This window comes from Pseudorca crassidens, chromosome 16, assembly GCF_039906515.1.
Source record: "Pseudorca crassidens isolate mPseCra1 chromosome 16, mPseCra1.hap1, whole genome shotgun sequence".
NCBI lineage: Eukaryota > Metazoa > Chordata > Mammalia > Artiodactyla > Delphinidae > Pseudorca > Pseudorca crassidens.
The window spans coordinates 46159642-46178527 of NC_090311.1; the positions used below are offsets into that span (position 1 = coordinate 46159642).

At 42.9% G+C, this 18886-nt stretch overlaps 1 protein-coding gene across 2 annotated transcripts in view; it reads left to right on the top strand.

The window, feature by feature from the left end:
• Nucleotides 1-18886, top strand: part of ERCC6 (ERCC excision repair 6, chromatin remodeling factor) — a 76201-nt gene that overhangs the window by 12671 nt on the left and 44644 nt on the right. For both annotated transcript variants that reach the window (XM_067710206.1, XM_067710207.1), the window contains exons 5-6: nucleotides 1691-2411; nucleotides 18563-18691. In XM_067710206.1, the coding sequence (XP_067566307.1) occupies nucleotides 1691-2411; nucleotides 18563-18691 (850 nt within the window). The remainder of the gene's footprint in view (nucleotides 1-1690; nucleotides 2412-18562; nucleotides 18692-18886) is intronic.

Below are 18886 nucleotides of genomic sequence, written 5' to 3' on the forward strand. Positions count from 1 at the left end.
AAATCTTTTTTTTTTTTTCCTTTTAAAGACAGACCACATATGAGAAAAATGGGCAAAAGATTTGAACATTTTCTTCACAATAGGCTACCCAAAAGATCAACAGATCTTACGTAAAGATTCCCTAGTTCATTAGTCACTAGGGAAATACAAATTACAGCCACAAAGTGGTACTACTCCATGCCTACCAGCATAGCTAAAGTGGAATGGCAAGAATGTGGACCAGTTGAAACTCTCAAACACTGTTGGTGGAACTTAAAATTGCTAGGACCACTTTGGAAATCGGTTTGGTGGTGTCTACTAAAGCTTAATATACCCAAAGAATTATATACATACATTACCAAAAAATGTGTATTGGAATGCTCGTAGCAACATTATTCCTGGTAGCCCAAACCTGGAAACTACCCAAATGTCCAGTAACACTAGAATGGAAAAATTGTGGTAGAGTTATAATAGAATACTAACAGCAATGACAATCAACAAACTGCAATTGTATTCAGTAGTAAGTGTGACTCACCCAAGCATAATGTTGAACAAAAGAAACCAGATACAAGTACAGACATTCCCATTTCCATTAAGTTGAAAGGCGGGTACAACTTGTCTACCGTGTTAATAGGTCAGTCAGTATCTGGTGGGGTAGAAGCTGGGAGGCACCATGAAGGGCATATCTGGGGGTCCTAGTAATTTATGCTTCCTGATCTGGATGCTGGTGTTATGGGTTTGTTTTCTTTCTGAAAATTCACTGAGCTGTACACTTAGGATGTGTGCACTTTCTGATGTATGTTTTTCTTCAGTGCACATTTAATGAAAAACTGCACTGTGCTATTATTGGCCTGCAAGAAATACAGATTTTAGAATATGGATGCCTTCCTATTAAGCCTTTACTTCTTTTGGTATTTTGGCTATGGGTAAAGTAATTTTGCTAGAGATTAATTTCAACTAATGAAAGAGGGATGATCTCTGGGTGGCTTTCTATTATTATGGCATAACTTCCAACTTTAGTTCATCCCTTCAGTCAGTTAACTTCGCACATCTAACACGGTGCTGTTTAGTGGACCTTTTTGCAATAGTGGAAATGCTGTCTGTGTTGTCCATTATGGTAGCCTTTAGCCACATGTGGCTATTGAGTGCTTGAAATGTGGCCAGTACCACTGGGAGAATGAATTTTCAACGTAAATTTAAGTAGCCATATGGTGACTCTCCTGTTGGGCAGTGCAGAGGCAGCATTTATGTTTTACCTATTTAGGTGCATGCTGATTCTTTAGATGTCTGTTTTCAGTTCTGCTGTCTCGTATTTAAGTCCATCTGAATGCTGGTATTAGCAGTGACGTGGAAACTTGGGAGATTGCTTCCTCAAGGGCAGTTGATAAGGAAACATGGTAAAATTTCTCTGTGTGTTACATATGACTGGGTCTGTCTTTGGATGCACAGAAAGTATATTGATAATGCAGTGTTTTGGGAAAAGTTATTGAGAAGTTACCTTTTTGAATAGGAGTATACTAAATGCGGCACGAATGCCATAGTAAATTTCACTCTGTTCTTCACATACACTGTACTTTAGTACGTCATCTACTTTAGTACGTCAGTGATTTTTTTTTCTTTTTTTAATTTATGTATTGAGTAGTGCACATATCCGTTGTTCTCTTGGAAAGTTTTGTGCTAGTGCCCAACGTGTTGTCATCCCTCTTTTCAGAAGCAGAGCCGTCCTCCCTCGGCAGCATGCTCATGCCCGCTCAGGAGACTGCTTGGGAAGAGCTCGTCCGCACTGGTCAGATGACACCTTTTGGTACCCAGATCCCTCAGAAGCAGGAGAGAAAGCCCAGAAAACTAATGCTCAACGAAGCCTCAGATTTTGAAAAGTATTTGGCAGATCAAGCAAAACTGTCCTTTGAAAGAAAGAAGCAAGCTTGTAATAAAAGAGCAGCTAAAAAAGCCCCGGCCTCGGCCACTTCTGAGCTGAGCTCAACACTCAGTGAAAACAAACCAGACAAGAGAAGCAAAGTTCTCTCGAAAACAGATGAGCGCTTGAAAAAACACATCAAGAAACTCCAGAAGAGGGCTCTTCAGTTCCAGGGGCAGGTGGGATTGCTAAAGGGAAAGAAACCCTTGGAGTGTGATGTGAGGCCAAAGGCAGAGGGAGACTCTGAGGATGAAGTGTCCGAGTACTTGCCCACGGAGTGGGAGCAGGGGGAGGCGGCAGGGACTGACCTGTCCGGGGAAGACACCGACTGTGACCGGAGACGGGTGCTCAGTCGCCAGAAACGGCAGAAGAAAGTCACAGTGCAGGAGATTGATGATGACTTCTTTCCAAGTTCTGGGGAAGAAGCTGAAGCCGTAGGAGGAGGAGGAGGAGGTCGGAAAGTAGTGAGATGCCGAGATGATGGAGATGAAGATTATTATAAGCAGCGGTTAAGGTCAGTCTCCAGGGATTGTACTGCTTGCTTTATCGTAGGTGGTAGGTTTATTAATAAATGAGAGTTCTAGTTTAGCGTAGTATATTAGACCTCCATTCATCCAAAGGTTGGACTTCCTGCAATCTTAGCCTGCTAGAACCACCGGAGCCCCTGAGTCCTCGATGGAGCTCACCCAAGATGCTTCTACTTTGGGGTCTTCATTGAGATTTGAGGGCAAGTCTAAGAAGAAAAGCTTAGGGGGAGGGCTGGGCAAGAGGCATGCCTAGGACTAAAGCAGGAGCTGTGTGGGTGGGTGGGAGAGTGGGTGCCCTGCCACAAGGGGCAGGAGGAGGTTGGCTTGTGTAGTGTATGTTGGGTGAAAGTAATTTTAGGAGACTTTCCTTCAAAAAAGAGCTGAAATTAAGTTTTAGTGTATGAAAGAATAAGCTTGCTTTCCTAAATCCCTCCTTCCTTGTCTTGAAAAAGTGGTTCTCTACAGAATTTCAACAATACCATGCCAGAAATGGGCTTCCTATGCCCAGCATACCCTTCCTGTGCCCTGTCTTTTTTTATGCTAGAGACTAACTTTGGCTTCTTATTTCCGTGAATTTGTCAGTGTCTGATGTAAGTAAGTAAAAGGAAGGTGAACACTTTTTTTTTTTTTTTTTGGTGGTACGCGGGCCTCTTACTGTTGTGGCCTCTCCCGTTGCGGAGCACAGGCTCCGGACGCGCAGGCTCAGCGGCCATGGCTCACGGGCCCAGCTGCTCCGCGGCATGTGGGATCTTCCCGAACCGGGGCACGAACCTGTGTCCCCTGCATCAGCAGGCGGACTCTCAACCACTGCGCCACCAGGGAAGCCCAGGTGAACACGTTTGTTTGTGGAGTCCGCACTGCATGTTGCCACACGTCTTCTGAGTCAAGAAAACCAGTGTGTATGCTACAGTCTCCACCGTGTCCCACGGAGCATGACGTTGTGCGACTCAGGTCTCACGCCTTAGCTTTTTAAGAGTGCCGCGAGACTCAAAGGGATGCGGGAATCTGCTTAACAGATTACTTTTTTAATACTTGCTCCCAGGGTGGCTTTTTTCCCCAGTCCTCAACAGTTTTTTCTTGTTTCTCAGTGTAGGGAGACCTAGTTTATTATAATTCTTGTAGCTTTCCACTGGCCTTTGCGAATGAAGATTGACCTGATACTCTTTTCTTCTGTTATTTAGAACTGCCGACACCCTACATCCAAGCTGCCACATACATCCTTTTAGAAGCAGGTGTAGCATAGTTCTTTTCACCAATGATTTGAGTACCTGCAACCTAAGTCCAGGTCTTTAAGAGAGCTGTTACACTCTCACTGTGGTAGTACCTTATGCAGCAAGACAGAGTTGAGGAGTGTCTTAATGTTTGTCATTTCTCATTGTAGCTTGCACATCTGATATCTGTAAAGTTGTCTGAACAGTGAGTGGCATCAGTCTTTTTCTTGACTATTGTAGAGAATTAATAAAAGTGTTGGGCTTCCCTGGTGGCGCAGTGGTTGAGAGTCCGCCTGCCGATGCAGGGGACACGGGTTCGTGCCCCGGTCTGGGAGGATCCCACATGCTACGGAGCGGCTGGGCCGGTGAGCCATGGCCGCTGGGCCTGCGCGTCCAGAGCCTGTGCTCCGCAACGGGAGAGGCCACAACAGTGAGAGGTCCGCGTACCGCAAAATAAAATAAAATAAAATAAAAGTGTTAATCTCAACATATTGATTATAAGTGGAATGAATATTCTTCCCATTAAATTGAGTCAATATTAAATATATTTTAAGTATATCAGTATTTTGATCAAGGGCAATTATTTTGATTGAATTTTAAATACAGGTTTAGTTTAAATTCATGGCAATAAGTTTTTCTTAATAATGTTAAGATTGTAAAACTGTTATTTCCAAAGCCATATTAGAAGTCAGTTTTTTGCTCAAGTTATAGTAAAATCTCAAATGAATTTTGGAAATATCAATAACTCTAATTGCTACCAAAATACTATAGCTCTTAAAATTTTATAGCTACAGTTATTAAGGTAGATAATTGTTAAATTGCAGATATCCACATTGAAATTGTTTATACTGCATCTCCTTTGGTACCCTTTGGATTGGGGGATGTTAAAAAGGCAAAATGCTCAGGATTGAGAAGCATATTAAGAATATTTTAAAACTGCCAGTCACTCTATGCTTCGTTATTTCTTGTTGTTGATCTTTGTAGACAGAATGAAATTGTAATGGTATCCCCTTGAGGGAAGAAAAACACTTTAGGATTTCTTATCTTAGCACTGGTTTGTTGATGGATAAGAAGAATAAAGCCCCATATAGTTTACAACATAGAAAATGAGTTTTTCCTAATGGTTAGAATTTAGGAATATGTACCCAAGGTAGGTACCTTTTGGACTTAAATATGTGTTGGTTATAGCCCTGTTGATTATAATGCTGTTTTGAACCCTTAGAAGTGAAAGTGGGCGACTCCTAGACATCTCACCCCCTTTATTCTCTCCACTTGGAGAGTATTAGGTCTTTCATTAGCTCTAGATTAGTCCTAACTAGGTGTCTTTAGTTTTAGCTGACGCTCAGTGGGAATTTCCTGTTAGGCCTTTTCTACAGCTTAACCTTTTCTGCATCTGGCTAGTAGATGATCCTGCTTTCTCTGACTTAGCCCAAGACCTCAGATCAGTCTTGGAAGTTTTAAGCATCTTATAAAATGCCCGTGTATTTTGCCTTTCCAACATTTTTATCCTGCTTTCTTCTCTGTTCTGTTGCATTTGGAGGCTGTCTGCTCAATGGTGTTCCCTGATTTTCATACCTTTGATAATGTACCATGATGGATGGGCCACTTCTTAGAAGCAAATATTCTGTCGTTTCTTATTCATGTTAATGCTAACAGATCTTACAAAGCATCCATTATTTTTTATTTTAATTTTGGGGTACTCACGTTTCCATTAGGGTATGGCTCTCAGTTGTGAGGTCTTCCTTAAAATCTATTGCTGCTTTAGAAAGCTAGGGTCTGGGAGCTCCAGGTGCCAAACACTTAACAGAAATAACACACATTCAGTGTTGGGTGATATATGTCCCTGGTGAGCCCAGAGCGGCCTAGAAGACCAAATATTTCATACGTGCACCTTTCCCCGCTAGGTGAACAGAGATCTGCAATCCCGGTTCCCTCAGTGTAGTTGGTTCATTTTCCAGTTGAGATGTGAGGTCATCTCCATTGCTTCATCTTTGCTCTCACTGCATGAATGCACATCTCCATTCTAGGACTGGCGTCTAGGGGTTCCTGTGAGGAATCTGCAGTCTTTTAGGGGACCGTGGGCACAGATGGGACCTAACCAGTGTGCAGGGCGTAATGAAATCAGACTGAGGTATTTGGGAAAGATTTTGTGGAGGACGTTCATCCCAGCACTGGGCCTGGTCTGTTGGGTCATTCAGATATGTTGATATGGACCTGAGGATGCAGGTTAAAACTTGCCACATTTACCCCCAAACTTCAGGTGCATCACTGAACAGGAAAATACTTGCATTGCTTTGGGGGCACGTTGTTTCCTCAAGGGTCTCGTCTGGATTGCTTTGGGTATTGGCATGGTGGCCGTGGTCTGCAGAGGAGTCCAGTTGCTAAGCTGCCACTTCAAGACAGGGAGGGCACAAGCCCTTGCCTTTGCCAGCCAGCTCCCACCTTTGGCAGTGGTAATCTGTTCGGGGGAGACTGAGGCCTGTTTGGCTTCCCTGGGAAAGAGTGCCGCAATCCATTGGTGATGTCTACCTTGGCACGGGGACAACAGGGGGAAGTAAGCAACATGCTGTTTGCCAACAGTGAGATATAACAAACAAAAAATGTCACCAACTCATGCCTCTTTCCCCAGCAGTGGATGTACTGCTTGGGTCAGACTTGCAGTGTAGGTCCGTTGACACCCCGAGTGAGAGGATGCACTTCCAAATAAGGTCTGTCTCCTGCTGGCACGACTAGGGAGAACATTTATAATTTGACTTAAACCTATACTCTGAATCTCTCCTTTCTATTTCCATTTGCCAGCCATGACTGCTTAAGTTGCTCACCTAACAGCTGTATTTTCTTGGCAATGAGCATAGACTAAGGCAAAGATTCCCAGCCCATGGGCTGATCCTGCAGAATCACTGGGGGCTCCACCGTTGGAGGTGCTGATTCAAAATGTGTACGTGGGACTACCAGGTGGTCATTTAAAAAGGCTTTCCCAGGTGATTCTGAGGCACTGGCATGTTTGGGAACTACTTTGATATATATAAGTGGACTTTATATATTCTCTTCCTTTCTGAGGCCGTAAGTTTTGGCAGATTGAGTTTGTATATCATTTTCTCTAAACTTTATGTACCCTGCACAATTGTGTTTACATAGGAGAGGGCCTGGGCAGGAGCTTTGGGGCCAGTTTATTCAGCTCAGTGCTGTGTATAATAGTTCATCGGGTTCTTACCAAGGTGTGTGCTTGAGAATCCCCTGGGGAGCACCTTTAGGGCTCAGCCCGGAGCAGCAGGAGCTGGGCACTGCACTTGGGCTTTGAGCTCCCACTAATTCTGAGGTGAGGTTGGTAGCATTCTTCCTTATCAGAGGCCCTTACGATGTCCCCATTTAGGAAACCTTTGAGGAGGTTGGAAAGAATTGTTGGTAAGGATGTTGGGATTTGAGGATGTAATGCTCAACTCTAGCCCGAAGTTAGCTTGGTATTGCTGCCGGGATAAATCCCCACCCCCCCCCCCTCAGTCAGTGGAACAGTAGAATTTAGAAACAGACTCTTCAGTAGGTGGTGCCTGAGTCACCTCAGATTATCTGGTACTTTGGGCCAAGCTGCTGAGATCACAGCCTGAAATGGATTTGAACTGGTACCTCCAGATAGTTTGAAGGCTTCCCGTACCCTGCTCCTGACCTTTCACTTTTGATAATTCCTTGTTTTGTGTGTGTGTGTGTGTGTGTGTTTTTTTTTTTTTTTTTTTTTTGTGGTACGCGGGCCTCTCAATGCTGTGGCCTCTCCCGTTGCGGAGCACAGCCTCCGGATGCGCAGGCTCAGCGGCCATGGCTTACGGGCCCAGCCGCTCCGCGGCATGTGGGATCTTCCCAGACCGGGGCACGAACCCGCGTCCCGTGAATCGGCAGGTGGACTCTCAACCACTGCACCACCAGGGAAGCCCCCAGTTCCTTGTTTTTTAATAGTGAAATTGTGATAATATTAAGATAGAAAAAACTACCTGCACCTCTATTTTTTTATATTTCATTCCAGCCTTTGATCCTATGCATATATATCTTTCAGTTGTTCTAATTATAGTAGGCTGCACAAACACTTTATCTTGGCCTTTTCAGGGTGATCCGTTTGCCCATGATGTCACTGGTTAAGAGCTGGGATTTGAAGCCAGGACCGGGTTGTGTAAACGGCGGTTTCCTTTCATTTGTGGAATTGGGTGGAATGGGCAGTACCTATGTGTGGCCACATGGTGGTGCCAAGAATCAGAACATAGCTACCCCTACCTCCCTGGGCTGGAGACCAAACCCTAGACCCAAGTCAGCTGGGTAAAGATTTGGGGAGATTGCTAGGGACTCTAGAAAACTTGACTGATCTGGTGTGGATGGGCATAGCATTTGCCTCGTGGTGTGGTGTAACTCGCGTCTGTAGTCATGACACCGGTTGATGTAACGGCTTCTAATACAGTTTTGTCGTTAGAGGTTTTTCTTTTCTTTTGCCCCATTTTGAACTTTATTTACCGTGAATAACTTTGAGTTAAAAAAGATCAGGGCTTCCCTGGTGGCGCAGTGGTTGAGAGTCCGCCTGCCGATGCAGGGGACACGGGTTCGTGCCCCGGTCCGGGAAGATCCCACATGCCGCGGAGCGGCTGGGCCCGTGAGCCATGGCCACTGCGCCTGCACGTCCGGAGCCTGTGCTCCGCAACAGGAGAGGCCACAACAGTGAGAGGCCCGCGTACCGCAAAAACAAACAAACAAACAAAAGGTCAGATGGCTCCATTCATTGTGTAAATCTTACAGAGTATCTTCTAAGCCCCCGTAAGACTTAATCATCTGGGAAAATGGTATCTTCAGCACCCTGTCTCTTGAGCACTGTGGCTTCTGTGGCCAGGGGCGAGTTGGATCCTGGTTTGGAGGGTTTAGCTGTATACATGCATAGTTCTAGGAGGGGAAGGCTGTCGGTATTTTCAGATGCCGAAATGAGTAAAGCTGAGGAGGATGAATGTTGAAAAAAGCCTCTTGGATTTGAAATTTGGAGGCCCTGAGCAAGGGTGGTATCCGTGGGTGAGGGAGGAGGTGCTTATGAGAGCTAAGATAGCCGACATTAGTGAGTGCTTACCACTTGGCAGTGCTTCGCTGTATGTGGCTCTATTGGCTTAGTCCTCACAGCGCCCTAGGAGATAGGAACCTGAGCCGAGAAGGCTGAAGTCCTTTGCCCAGGATAGCAGCAAGTGGAGAAGCCGGTGGTTTGGGTCAGGAGGGAGTGGCCTGTCAGTGTGGACTGGTGCGGTGGGCTCAGAAAGCGTGGCCTCAGTGATCACTTTCTCCCATTGCTTGATGAGGACCAAGCCCACACTTTTGCAGGCCCCATTCCTTTGCTTGAAACGGCGCTGAAGGCCATGCCTCCTAGAACCACAGTCTCAGCTGCTCTGTCTCCATTTTATTGTTTTCACCGAGCCTCTTCCTCTTCCTTTTGCCTAGAGCCAATCCCTTTGCAGCGCGATCGTCCCATGTTTATCCTTCAGTTGCATCTTTGTTTGTGCTGCACATGGATTCAGGTCACACTTAGGCAAAGGCCAAATTATTGATACAGTGTAGAGCTTGATTTGCTTGTACCTTTAAAAAAAAAAAACAAAACGCAGATCATTTGATTTCTAAAAATCTGAATTTGGTAAAAATTTAGTCTAGGTTTGATCCAGAAACTAAGTATAATTATTTGAAGATTGTTCTTGTCATCAGTTTCTGGGAGTTGATTTCTTTCTCAAGAAATAAACTTGTGTTCTTTTCTTCTTCTAGGACTCTATATTTTAAAGAGAGAAGAAAAAGTTAACTCCCTTTAGGACTTTTCTTAGAGATCATCCTGGCTTCTTTTAAATGACGAAGCTAAGACACAAATGAAGACTAATTCTGCTCCGTGCTCTGCACACACCTCTCATCCTCAGCCCCAGTGCATAATTGTCTGCATCAGTCTTAATTTACTCTGTGAGATCTGGACTCCTAACTGAGAGTATTTCATCTGCTCAGATGTGCCAATTAAGTCCACCAGATAGACCATAAAAAGGCAGATAAGAAAAGTAAAACACTGAGTATCTCAATTTAGCAAATTAGACTAATCTGTAAGGAATTCTTAGCTGTCTGAAATAGAAAACTTATTGCACTACAGAAATGCAAACTATATTAAATACCCAGCTAGGTGCCTTGAGTATATTTTTAAAAAATCAAATTGTACTCACTGTGCTTCTGTTGTAGAATTTTTTCATGGATATTGCAATAAGCGGAGAACGATCCTGAGAGTGAAATTTCACTCTATATTAGAAATGATTTAACTGTATGATGTGTGACTTTTCCCTCACAATCGCTACAGATCTTGGTGGCTCTTACAACGTAAAAATGAAAACAGAGCAATAAGGTCAGTTGTAAATTTCAAACAGCAAAGTAAGTGACTTCCTTGAAATTTTGGAGAGGGCACGTTCATTTTATTCATATATAATCTTGGGCTACTAATATTTGATAATTCCCATTAATAGATATATTTTGCCTTTTTTGTAGGTTGGTGTAGGCATTTGAGTATAGGCGATACCTCCTTTTATTGCCTTTCGTTTTATCGTGCTTACAGATAACTGCACTTTCTACAAATCGAAGGTGTGTGACACCCTGCCTTAAGCAAGTCTATCATTGCCATTTTTCCAGTAGCGTTTGCTCACTTCATATCTCTGTGTCACATTTGTAATTCTCACAGTATTTCAAACTTTTTCATTATTATATTTGTTATGGTGATCTGTGATCAGTGATCTTTGACGTTACTGCTATGACTCACTGAAGGCTCAGATGATGGTTAGCGTTTTTTTGGCCAACCATTTTTTAATTAAGGTATGTACATTGTTCTTTTAGATATAATGCTGTCACACACTTAATAGACTACAGTCTAGTGTAAACATAACTTTTTTTTTTTTTTTTTGCGGTACACGGGCCTCTCACTGTTGTGGCCTCTCCCGTTGCGGAGCACAGGCTCCGGACGTGCAGGTTCAGCGGCCATGGCTCACGGGCCCAGCCGCTCCGCGGCATGTGGGATCTTCCCAGACCGCGGCATGTGGGATCTTCCCATACCGGGGCATGAACCCGCGTCCCCTGCATCAGCAGGTGGACTGTCAACCACTGCGCCACCAGGGAAGCCCCAACATAACTTTTATATGTGTTGAGAAACCACAAAATTCATGTGACTAGCTTTATTGCAATATTTGCTTTGTTGCGGTGGTCTGGAACCGAACCTGTGATATCTCCAAGGTATGCCTGTATATCGGTTTGTCTGGTATTAAGTGTATCTTATGTGTTTGTTCAGCCCAGATTACCTGTAGTCAAAAGAATTACTAAGCTGATTTTACTATTACTTGGAAAAGTTAGCAGGTGTCCAGTGAAGAGTGAGTTTTGACCCACTCTGCACAGTAGCGAGGTGGGGAAGGAATCATGTTATCGTACAAAAACGAAGGCCGTCTTTCCTCTCCTCAAATTTTTTTTTTTTTTTTTTTTTTGCGGTATGCGGGCCTCTCACTGTTGTGGCCTCTCCCATTGCGGAGCACAGTCTCCGGACGCACAGGCTCAGCGGCCATGGCTCACAGGCCCAGCAGCTCCGCGGCAGGTGGGATCTTCCCGGACCGGGGCACGAATCCGTGTCCCTTGCATCGGCAGGCGGACTCTCAACCAGTGCGCCACCAGGGAAGCCCATCTCCTCAAACTTTTAGCACTAATGTTTTTTGAGACAAATTTGAATTGAAGTTTTATAATTTGATTTGCTCTTTTGCAGTTGTTTTCATTTTTTTTTTTTTTGTATAGCATTTCATTTTCATTGTATAGCATTTAAAGAGGTGATTATTGACCTTTTGGCTGGTGCTATGAGCAAAGGGGTGAATTTTGGAAGTTTGAAAATACTTTTTGAGAGGCAAGATTATGCAACAGTTAGGAGCACAGACTCCGGGTTAGAATCTTCACATTGGTGATCTTGAGCAGGCTGCTTTACCTGTCCCTGCCTACCTTTCTTTAATTGTGAAAAAGGGATTAAGAATAGTATCTGTCTCATAGGGTTGTAAGGATTAAATTATTTAATACATGTAAATACTTAGAACAGTGCCCAGCACACAGTGAGCATTGGTAACCATTAGTTGTTATTATTACTTAGAGTTTGTTTTCTGCCTCTAAATTTAAAAAACGTATACATAATATATATGTATATATAATTTCAAAACACAGCTTGTCCAGAGCTAGCCAGTGTTACTTAAGGAGGTAATATATGGCATAGGGGGTAGAAATCACAGGCCATGGCGTCAGAATGCCAGTCTCCCCTAATAGCTATGAGGTCTTGTATATCTCCCCATTTGTATATGGGGATCTTAGCAGTACCTTCTTCAAGGGTGATAGGAGGATTACAAAAGGTAATACATCTAAGATATTTGGCAAATGTCAGACAATCAACAAATATTAGCTTCTCTTGTTATTTGCATGCCCACTAGGTAAAACATTTACTACAAAGATTCCATCAAGCCAGTAAGAGGGTCTGTGAGAATCATGAGGAAGAGCTTATATAAATATTGATATGTATGAAGATGTGATGTTCTTCCAAGGTAAAAAGCACTTTAACAATTGTATGTAATATGCACAGGCAACTCATTAGCTGTTATAAACTTAGTGTTGTTTGATGTTAGGCTTTTCTTACCTCTAATACATTTTTTATTAGTATGATTAAGGTCCACTTAGTGATAAAATATCTATATGACTATAAGTACATTATCAGTAATTGTTTGGGGAGAAATAAAAAATTATTTCTCCTTTGAACAAACTAGGGGTCACTAGACGTCTGCCCAGGGGGCATTCTTCCAACCTCACAGCCTGCTTATTGGTTCTGAGTGTGGATAGGTCAGGATTACACTTTGGTTCCTCACAATTTTCTCTGTTCTGAGGTCAGTGTTCCAGATGCTTCTCTTGTGCCTTATAAGGCTTAGTTTCCACATTCCTTGCTGTACTAGGTGTGTAGGACATTGTGCCTAGAGTGACCATGATAATCTTGATCTTGACTGATAGTACAGGTGCAGTAGCATGATGGCCTTCTAGACTTGGGGGCTGCACTTAACTCCTGCCTGCCCAAGATTGCGATTCCAAGTGTTTTGACATTTGTTACTATTTATTCACGTTTAACCTACAGTTAACTAAAATTTCTCAATTTTACTTTTTTTTGTGTAATCTCCTGCCCATAATTATAAGATAGTATCTGACATGTATGTAGTATTAAAAAATAGTTTCTAAAGGGTATAGTATACATATTATCTCATTTAGTCCTATAAGGACCTATTATTTGGCTCACTGTGGTCGAGGAGACAAATACAGTGGTGTTAAATGATGTTTCTAAAGTTCGGACCTCCCCTTACTAGTTATGGACCTGCATCTGGTTTTCCCTTCTCAGTGGGTATCTTAAATCTGTGCTTTTTGCTGGGTTCTGCTCTAATGGCCGCCCCTGGAGTCTGAGGGACTATAGGAGTTAGAAAACCTCCCAGTGAATAACACACTCACCTCATTTTGTTTGGTTGCAGCTGTGACTATTATATGTATGGATTAAAGAAAAAGATGAAAGTGGGAACACTAGAAACATTATTTCCTTTCTAGTGATGTAAATATAGGGCTAGTTAAACTTCTTTTTTCCTCTGCTAGAAGATCAAGTCTTTCATAAAAAGTCGAACCTTTTGCTCAGCCTTTCCCACCTGGTCCTAGGGAGGCTTGGACCCAAACTCAGGACTCCTGATTTCTTCCAATCAGCTGGTGTGCAAAAACCAGTCTTGTTGCAAAGTGAATCCCCTGGGAACCCCCCAAAAACAGACATCAGGGCTTGAAAATAACTTACAAAATTTTTGTCATTCAACATAGTGAGCTTAACCTCCTCTCCTTTTTTTTCCTCCTTATAAAATTCTAAATTAAACACCTGGCTTTGCAGTCACCCTCTGCCAGGCCTCCTTCTTTGCAGTGGGCCCAGCCACGTTTAGGCAGTGGCTACAGCTCGGAGTAGTACTTTAAAGTCACGTATGTAGAAGGGGTAGGAATGCAGCAGGAGGCAGGCCCTAAAGGAGGTAGAACGGGGCGTTTCTTGAACCCATTTCTGAGGGACCCACTTTGACCGTTTTCAAGCCATGCTTCTCTACCCCTGGTGTCTTCCTCATCCCCAGCCCAATTCAGAACCTCATTCATTCATTCCCTGAGCATTTATTGAGCGTCTTGTGAGGTGGGCATTATACTAGTCTCTAAAGATACAAAAATGACTGAGACAGTCTCCCTCAGTCTAATGGGGGAGACAGATACGGATTTCAAAAGATGCTAACACTCTGGTAGGTGCTAGCGTTCTAGTGGAGACGTCAGGTGTGCCCAGGTGCCATGGTGTTGGGAAGGCACCTACTTGGAGGATGCGACGCCTAACTGGCCGGTCAGGGATGGCTTCTTCCAGAGGTGCTACTCGGGCAGAGCTCTGAAGGGTACACAGGTGTGTGGGGGAGAGAGGTTGGGGACAGTACGGGGCATGCACATGCACAGAGAGGAGGCTCTGAATTTCAGCACAGTGGCAGCTAGCTGTGTTTTTCTGCCCTGTCATTTTTGAACATCCTTGAAATGCTGGAAATTCTCCTTTGAAAATAAATTAACTTCTCAGGTGTATTCTAAGGGTTCCATCGACAAGGCGTGCCTGTAGGTTACAACTGAAGGACGTATGTTTCTGGTGCAGTTCAGCTGACTGTGCAGCGTTGCTAGCAGTTTGGCCCTGGGTCCACGTTGCTTCTGACAGATCATTATCGCAGTATCAGCCCCAGGTCCCACAGCCTGGGCTGATTTCTCATTCCTGCGTGAGTGTGGCGAAGCCAAGGAGCATTTGCCCTGCCTGCATCTGATTGGAATTGTAAGTTTATGTTTATTACTGGGTTCTCCTCTGAGTAGCTGCCAGTGGAGTCGGCAGCGGGCTGACTACGGCAGTCGCGTGGGGAGTTGGAAACCCTGCCAGAGAACACCAGGCCCACTTGGTTTTATGTGGCTGCAGCTGTGACTCTTACATGTGTGGCTCTTTTAAAACGAGAGGAAAGAAAACATGAAAAAGTTATTTCTTTTCCAAAAACATAAATATTGGACTATTTACCCCCCCCGCCCCCACTTTTAAAATCTGTTATCTAGCTTATTTGTCGAAAGAACAGAATTTAGACATTTCGAGGCCATTTCAGAGTTTTAAGATTTCAGATCACTGGGGTCCAGATCTTAATTTTGACTTGCCCCCAACCAGTTTTAGGTCATTCTGTAGCTATCTTTTTGTTACTGTTGCATTAAACGTGGCCATACTTCATGTCAATTTACTGTTTACAAATCTGTTATAGAACTTTTAAATTGAGATATTCCAGCAGATACCGTCTGCTGACTAGGTGTCGTTACTCATGGTGATCATGCCATTCACAGTCATTTACTGAGCCTCCATTTAATATCATAGTTTTTGTGCAAATATACGTGTTCAGGAGTTCCGTCAAGCATTTGTGGTGCATTGCGTTATCACATGCAGATTGTATTGGACTATACATTGCCTCTTCTTCCTTTGTAAGTGAACATTATAGTTCACTCAGGGTTGTGTGAGGATTTCATTAAGTAGATATGATTATATATAATAACATTAATTCATTAAGCACCTGTTATATTCTAGGCTTGTGCTAAGTGCTTTCTATGTGGCACCTCATTTAATTCTCCCCTAAATCCAGTGAAGTACATGCCGCTGTTCCCCCGTCTCAGAGTCGAGGAAACTTAGATGCTAAAGAGGTTAAGTTGCTTGCTGAGGGCTAAAGTGCTAATACATGGCAGTAGAATTTGATTCTAGACCGTCTGAGTCTGAGGGTTTGGGCCTGTGCTCACTGCATGTGTCAGACCCGCTTCATTCATCCCCCTTTACACCTGCTGGCTGGACAGGTCGCTTGGCCTGCCAGGCTGTAGGACCAGCAAGTTAAGCACACTAAAGAGGGCAATTTTAGACCCTGGTAGCATCTGGGATGAGAAAGGCATCTGTTTCTCTCAGAGTTCAGGTGAATCTGGCCCTCCTCCACCCCCCATCGTGTGCCACGTGGTACTTCTTGTCAACCAGCACTTGGTGCTGCCCTGCTTCAGCGTGCGTGGGTTAGACGGTCAGGTCTCTTGGCTGTAAACCACATGAGGAATTACTGCTTTCTATACCAGGAGAATCTCTTAGCCTGAGCCACACATGCATGTGGTTTTGTAACCCTGGTACTCTCTGTCTTTAATATGTGTATATGATTCTACTGGGGCGATTTGTCTTTACAATGATACAAATACTTGTAGGCAATAATGATTTTTCCCCACCACCTTTAGTCATCTGTTAGCCAAACTGAATAAACATTTGTCTCTTTTCATCTTTCTTTACAAAGCGGAAGGCACTGGAATGCAGTCATTTCTGTAGTGGCTTATGTGGTTTCCTAGGCGCTGTGTGTTCTGTGGCGACATGATGCCTGTATGTTTTAGAAGGGAGGGAGGAGGAGGAAGCTGAAAATCTGTTGAAACAGAGTGATGCGGTGGGAAATTTAACAGCCACAAAGACTAACTGGCTAAGTCTAAGGTAATAGCTATCATTTATCAATGGAGGGTAATGTGTGGTACTCCTGTATGTAAGATATTTCACAACCTCATTGTGTCAAACTTGTTAAGCCAGGATCTTCTGTTTTTCTTTTTCTTCCTGTACAATTATTTTTGAGTAGTTGCACAATGAAGTATTCTTAAGTGGCTGTGATAGGTTTTGTGATTTTTCCACAAAATTTGTATTATCCACATATTCGCTAAAAACAATTATCTTTTAATATGCAGGTGTTTGGTTCTGAGCTCTGATGGTAAGAATGTGGGTACTGAGGACTGTCTCATTATCTGAAATTGCCTGCTTGCTAAACTTCAGATAGTGAGAAGCAGGAATTCAGATATATACATTAGGAAAACGTTTATACATCATTTGGGTTTCTAAGTTCCAATGGTAAGGGTTACCTTTATACCAGGGTTTCTCAACTTTGACACACTGATGTTTGAGACCAGATAACATTTTGTTGTGGAGGACTGTCTTGGACGTTGTAGGTTGTTCAGCAGCATCCTGGCCTCTACCTGCTAGATGCTAGTAGTGTTTCTCCCCTCCCCCTCAGCAGTTGTAACAACCAGTTATGTCTGCAGACGTCACGTTACCCTGGGGTGGGGGTGAGGGGGTTGCCCTCGGAGGATGGCCAGATTGCCCCCTGTTGAGAACCACTGCACTTACCTAAATTTGTAGATAATGTGGAACTCAGAAGAGTAGCAGAGACTATTATAGCCACTTAGAGGCATTTCATTTCATCAATTGCATGGTGATTTTAAGGAAGAAAAATACAAATAAAAGGGAGAAAGAGATCACCTTTAGAAGTTAAGCACAAAAAGGCCATTACATTTTTCCCATAAAAAGACTGTCACATATTAAAGCTTATGGTTATGTGACAGCTGTTTCCTTAGACTTGGCCATACTGTCTCTTTCGTTGGCTGTTCTCTGGAAATCACCAGCACTGCTCATTTATAGGTTCTCTTAGTGCCCTGCGAAGCAGTTTCAAATCACCAACCAATTCTTCCTTACTGATCCTCAGCTAGCCCTTCCTTTCCTTACTCTGAAGAGCTGAAATTTTCAACAAGACCAGAATTTATCAGAGGACGTGCTTTAAAGGTCCTCCAGCATCTAGTGCACGGGGCTGTGTTTGGCCTCTGTGCTGATTTGGTAGTTGGTGCTGGAAAACATACCGTTCCTCCAACTGGGCAGGGTGTGCGGTATCATCCTTCCATGTTCTCCTTTACCTTCCCTCACACTTTCTCTATTACTCCTGCATAGTCAGTGGCAGAGAATTGCCTTCTTACTGTGTTGCTGTTCTCATTCCCTTCCTGTGAGCTTTTTACTTGGAAGGCATTTATCTGTGTTATTGTTTTATTTCATTTCCACATTTTGTGAAATTCAAAGTGTCAGTTGCATGCATACTGAAAAAAGCCATCCTTTTATTATGGAAGTGACTAGAATATGAGGCTGTTGACTTTTTTTTCCCACTTGTGACCCCAGTGTCCATTATAGTTATATAGGTGCAAAATTAGTCTGGCTAAATGGCTGTACCTTCCCAACAGCCTTGCTGTATTGCTAATACTTTCAGATCTTCAGACGTTTCTTTTGTTATGCATACATGGCGTCACCCTTCTGAAATATAAATGTTCATCTTATTTCGCGTCTGAAAAGCATCATATAACTAAATTTATAACTTAGGTTTTATTTAGTGGACACATTTTTTCCTCAGTGGTATAATTATCAGTCCTTTATATTGTTGATGCCTCCCCTTAATTAAGTCATCAGTATGTGAATCTGATATATAGTAATTTTGACCAAAAATTTGCTTTATGTTCAAGATGTGCTGTTTTATGCTATGACCATCATATCTTTAGCACAGAAATAGTAATTATAAATAAAATTTATTTCTTCTTACGTTGTCATTTTGGAGCTATGACGTTTAGTATCTATAAATTTAGTTATATTGAAATTTTCACTGACTCTTTTCTAGAATTAAGTTCATATATCTTAGGAACTAGCAGAGAAATTTTCCCTTTAGGGTATGCCAGGAGAGGAGCAAGTAGTTTTGATAATGAAATGAGACCTTACAGGAATATTTCTAGAGCAGCTATAATAATTCAAATGAGAATTGAATTGAGGAGGAAGGAAAAGAGAATCAGTTGGTTTTTTTTTTCTCCTTTGAATATCAGTGTTTTGGGTAATGATGGCAGCAGAAAGCTAAAAGACTGTTCAATTTTGTCTGTTTTTTCCTGTGTATTACTTAGAACTATCTATTTTAACCTGGTTTGGAACCAAAATAATGGAAATGTGGTTTTTGTTTTCACGGTAGGAGATGGAATAAACTGCGACTGCAGGACAAAGAGAAGAGTCTGAGGCTTGAAGATGATTCTGAGGAAAGTGATGCCGAATTTGACGAAGGTTTTAAAGTGCCGGGTTTTCTGTTCAAAAAGCTTTTTAAGTATGTGCCATGTGTTCCTTCCTTTACATCTGTCATCAAGCCATTGTGTACAAATTAATATTTTAGGAGCTACATAGTACTTACCTGTGGGCCCTTAAGGTACTTGCAGCAATTTATTGCAAACACAGATACTGTCAAATGAAATTTTAGCCACATGCTGTTCATTAAAATTAGACGGTAATAAATTGACTAAAG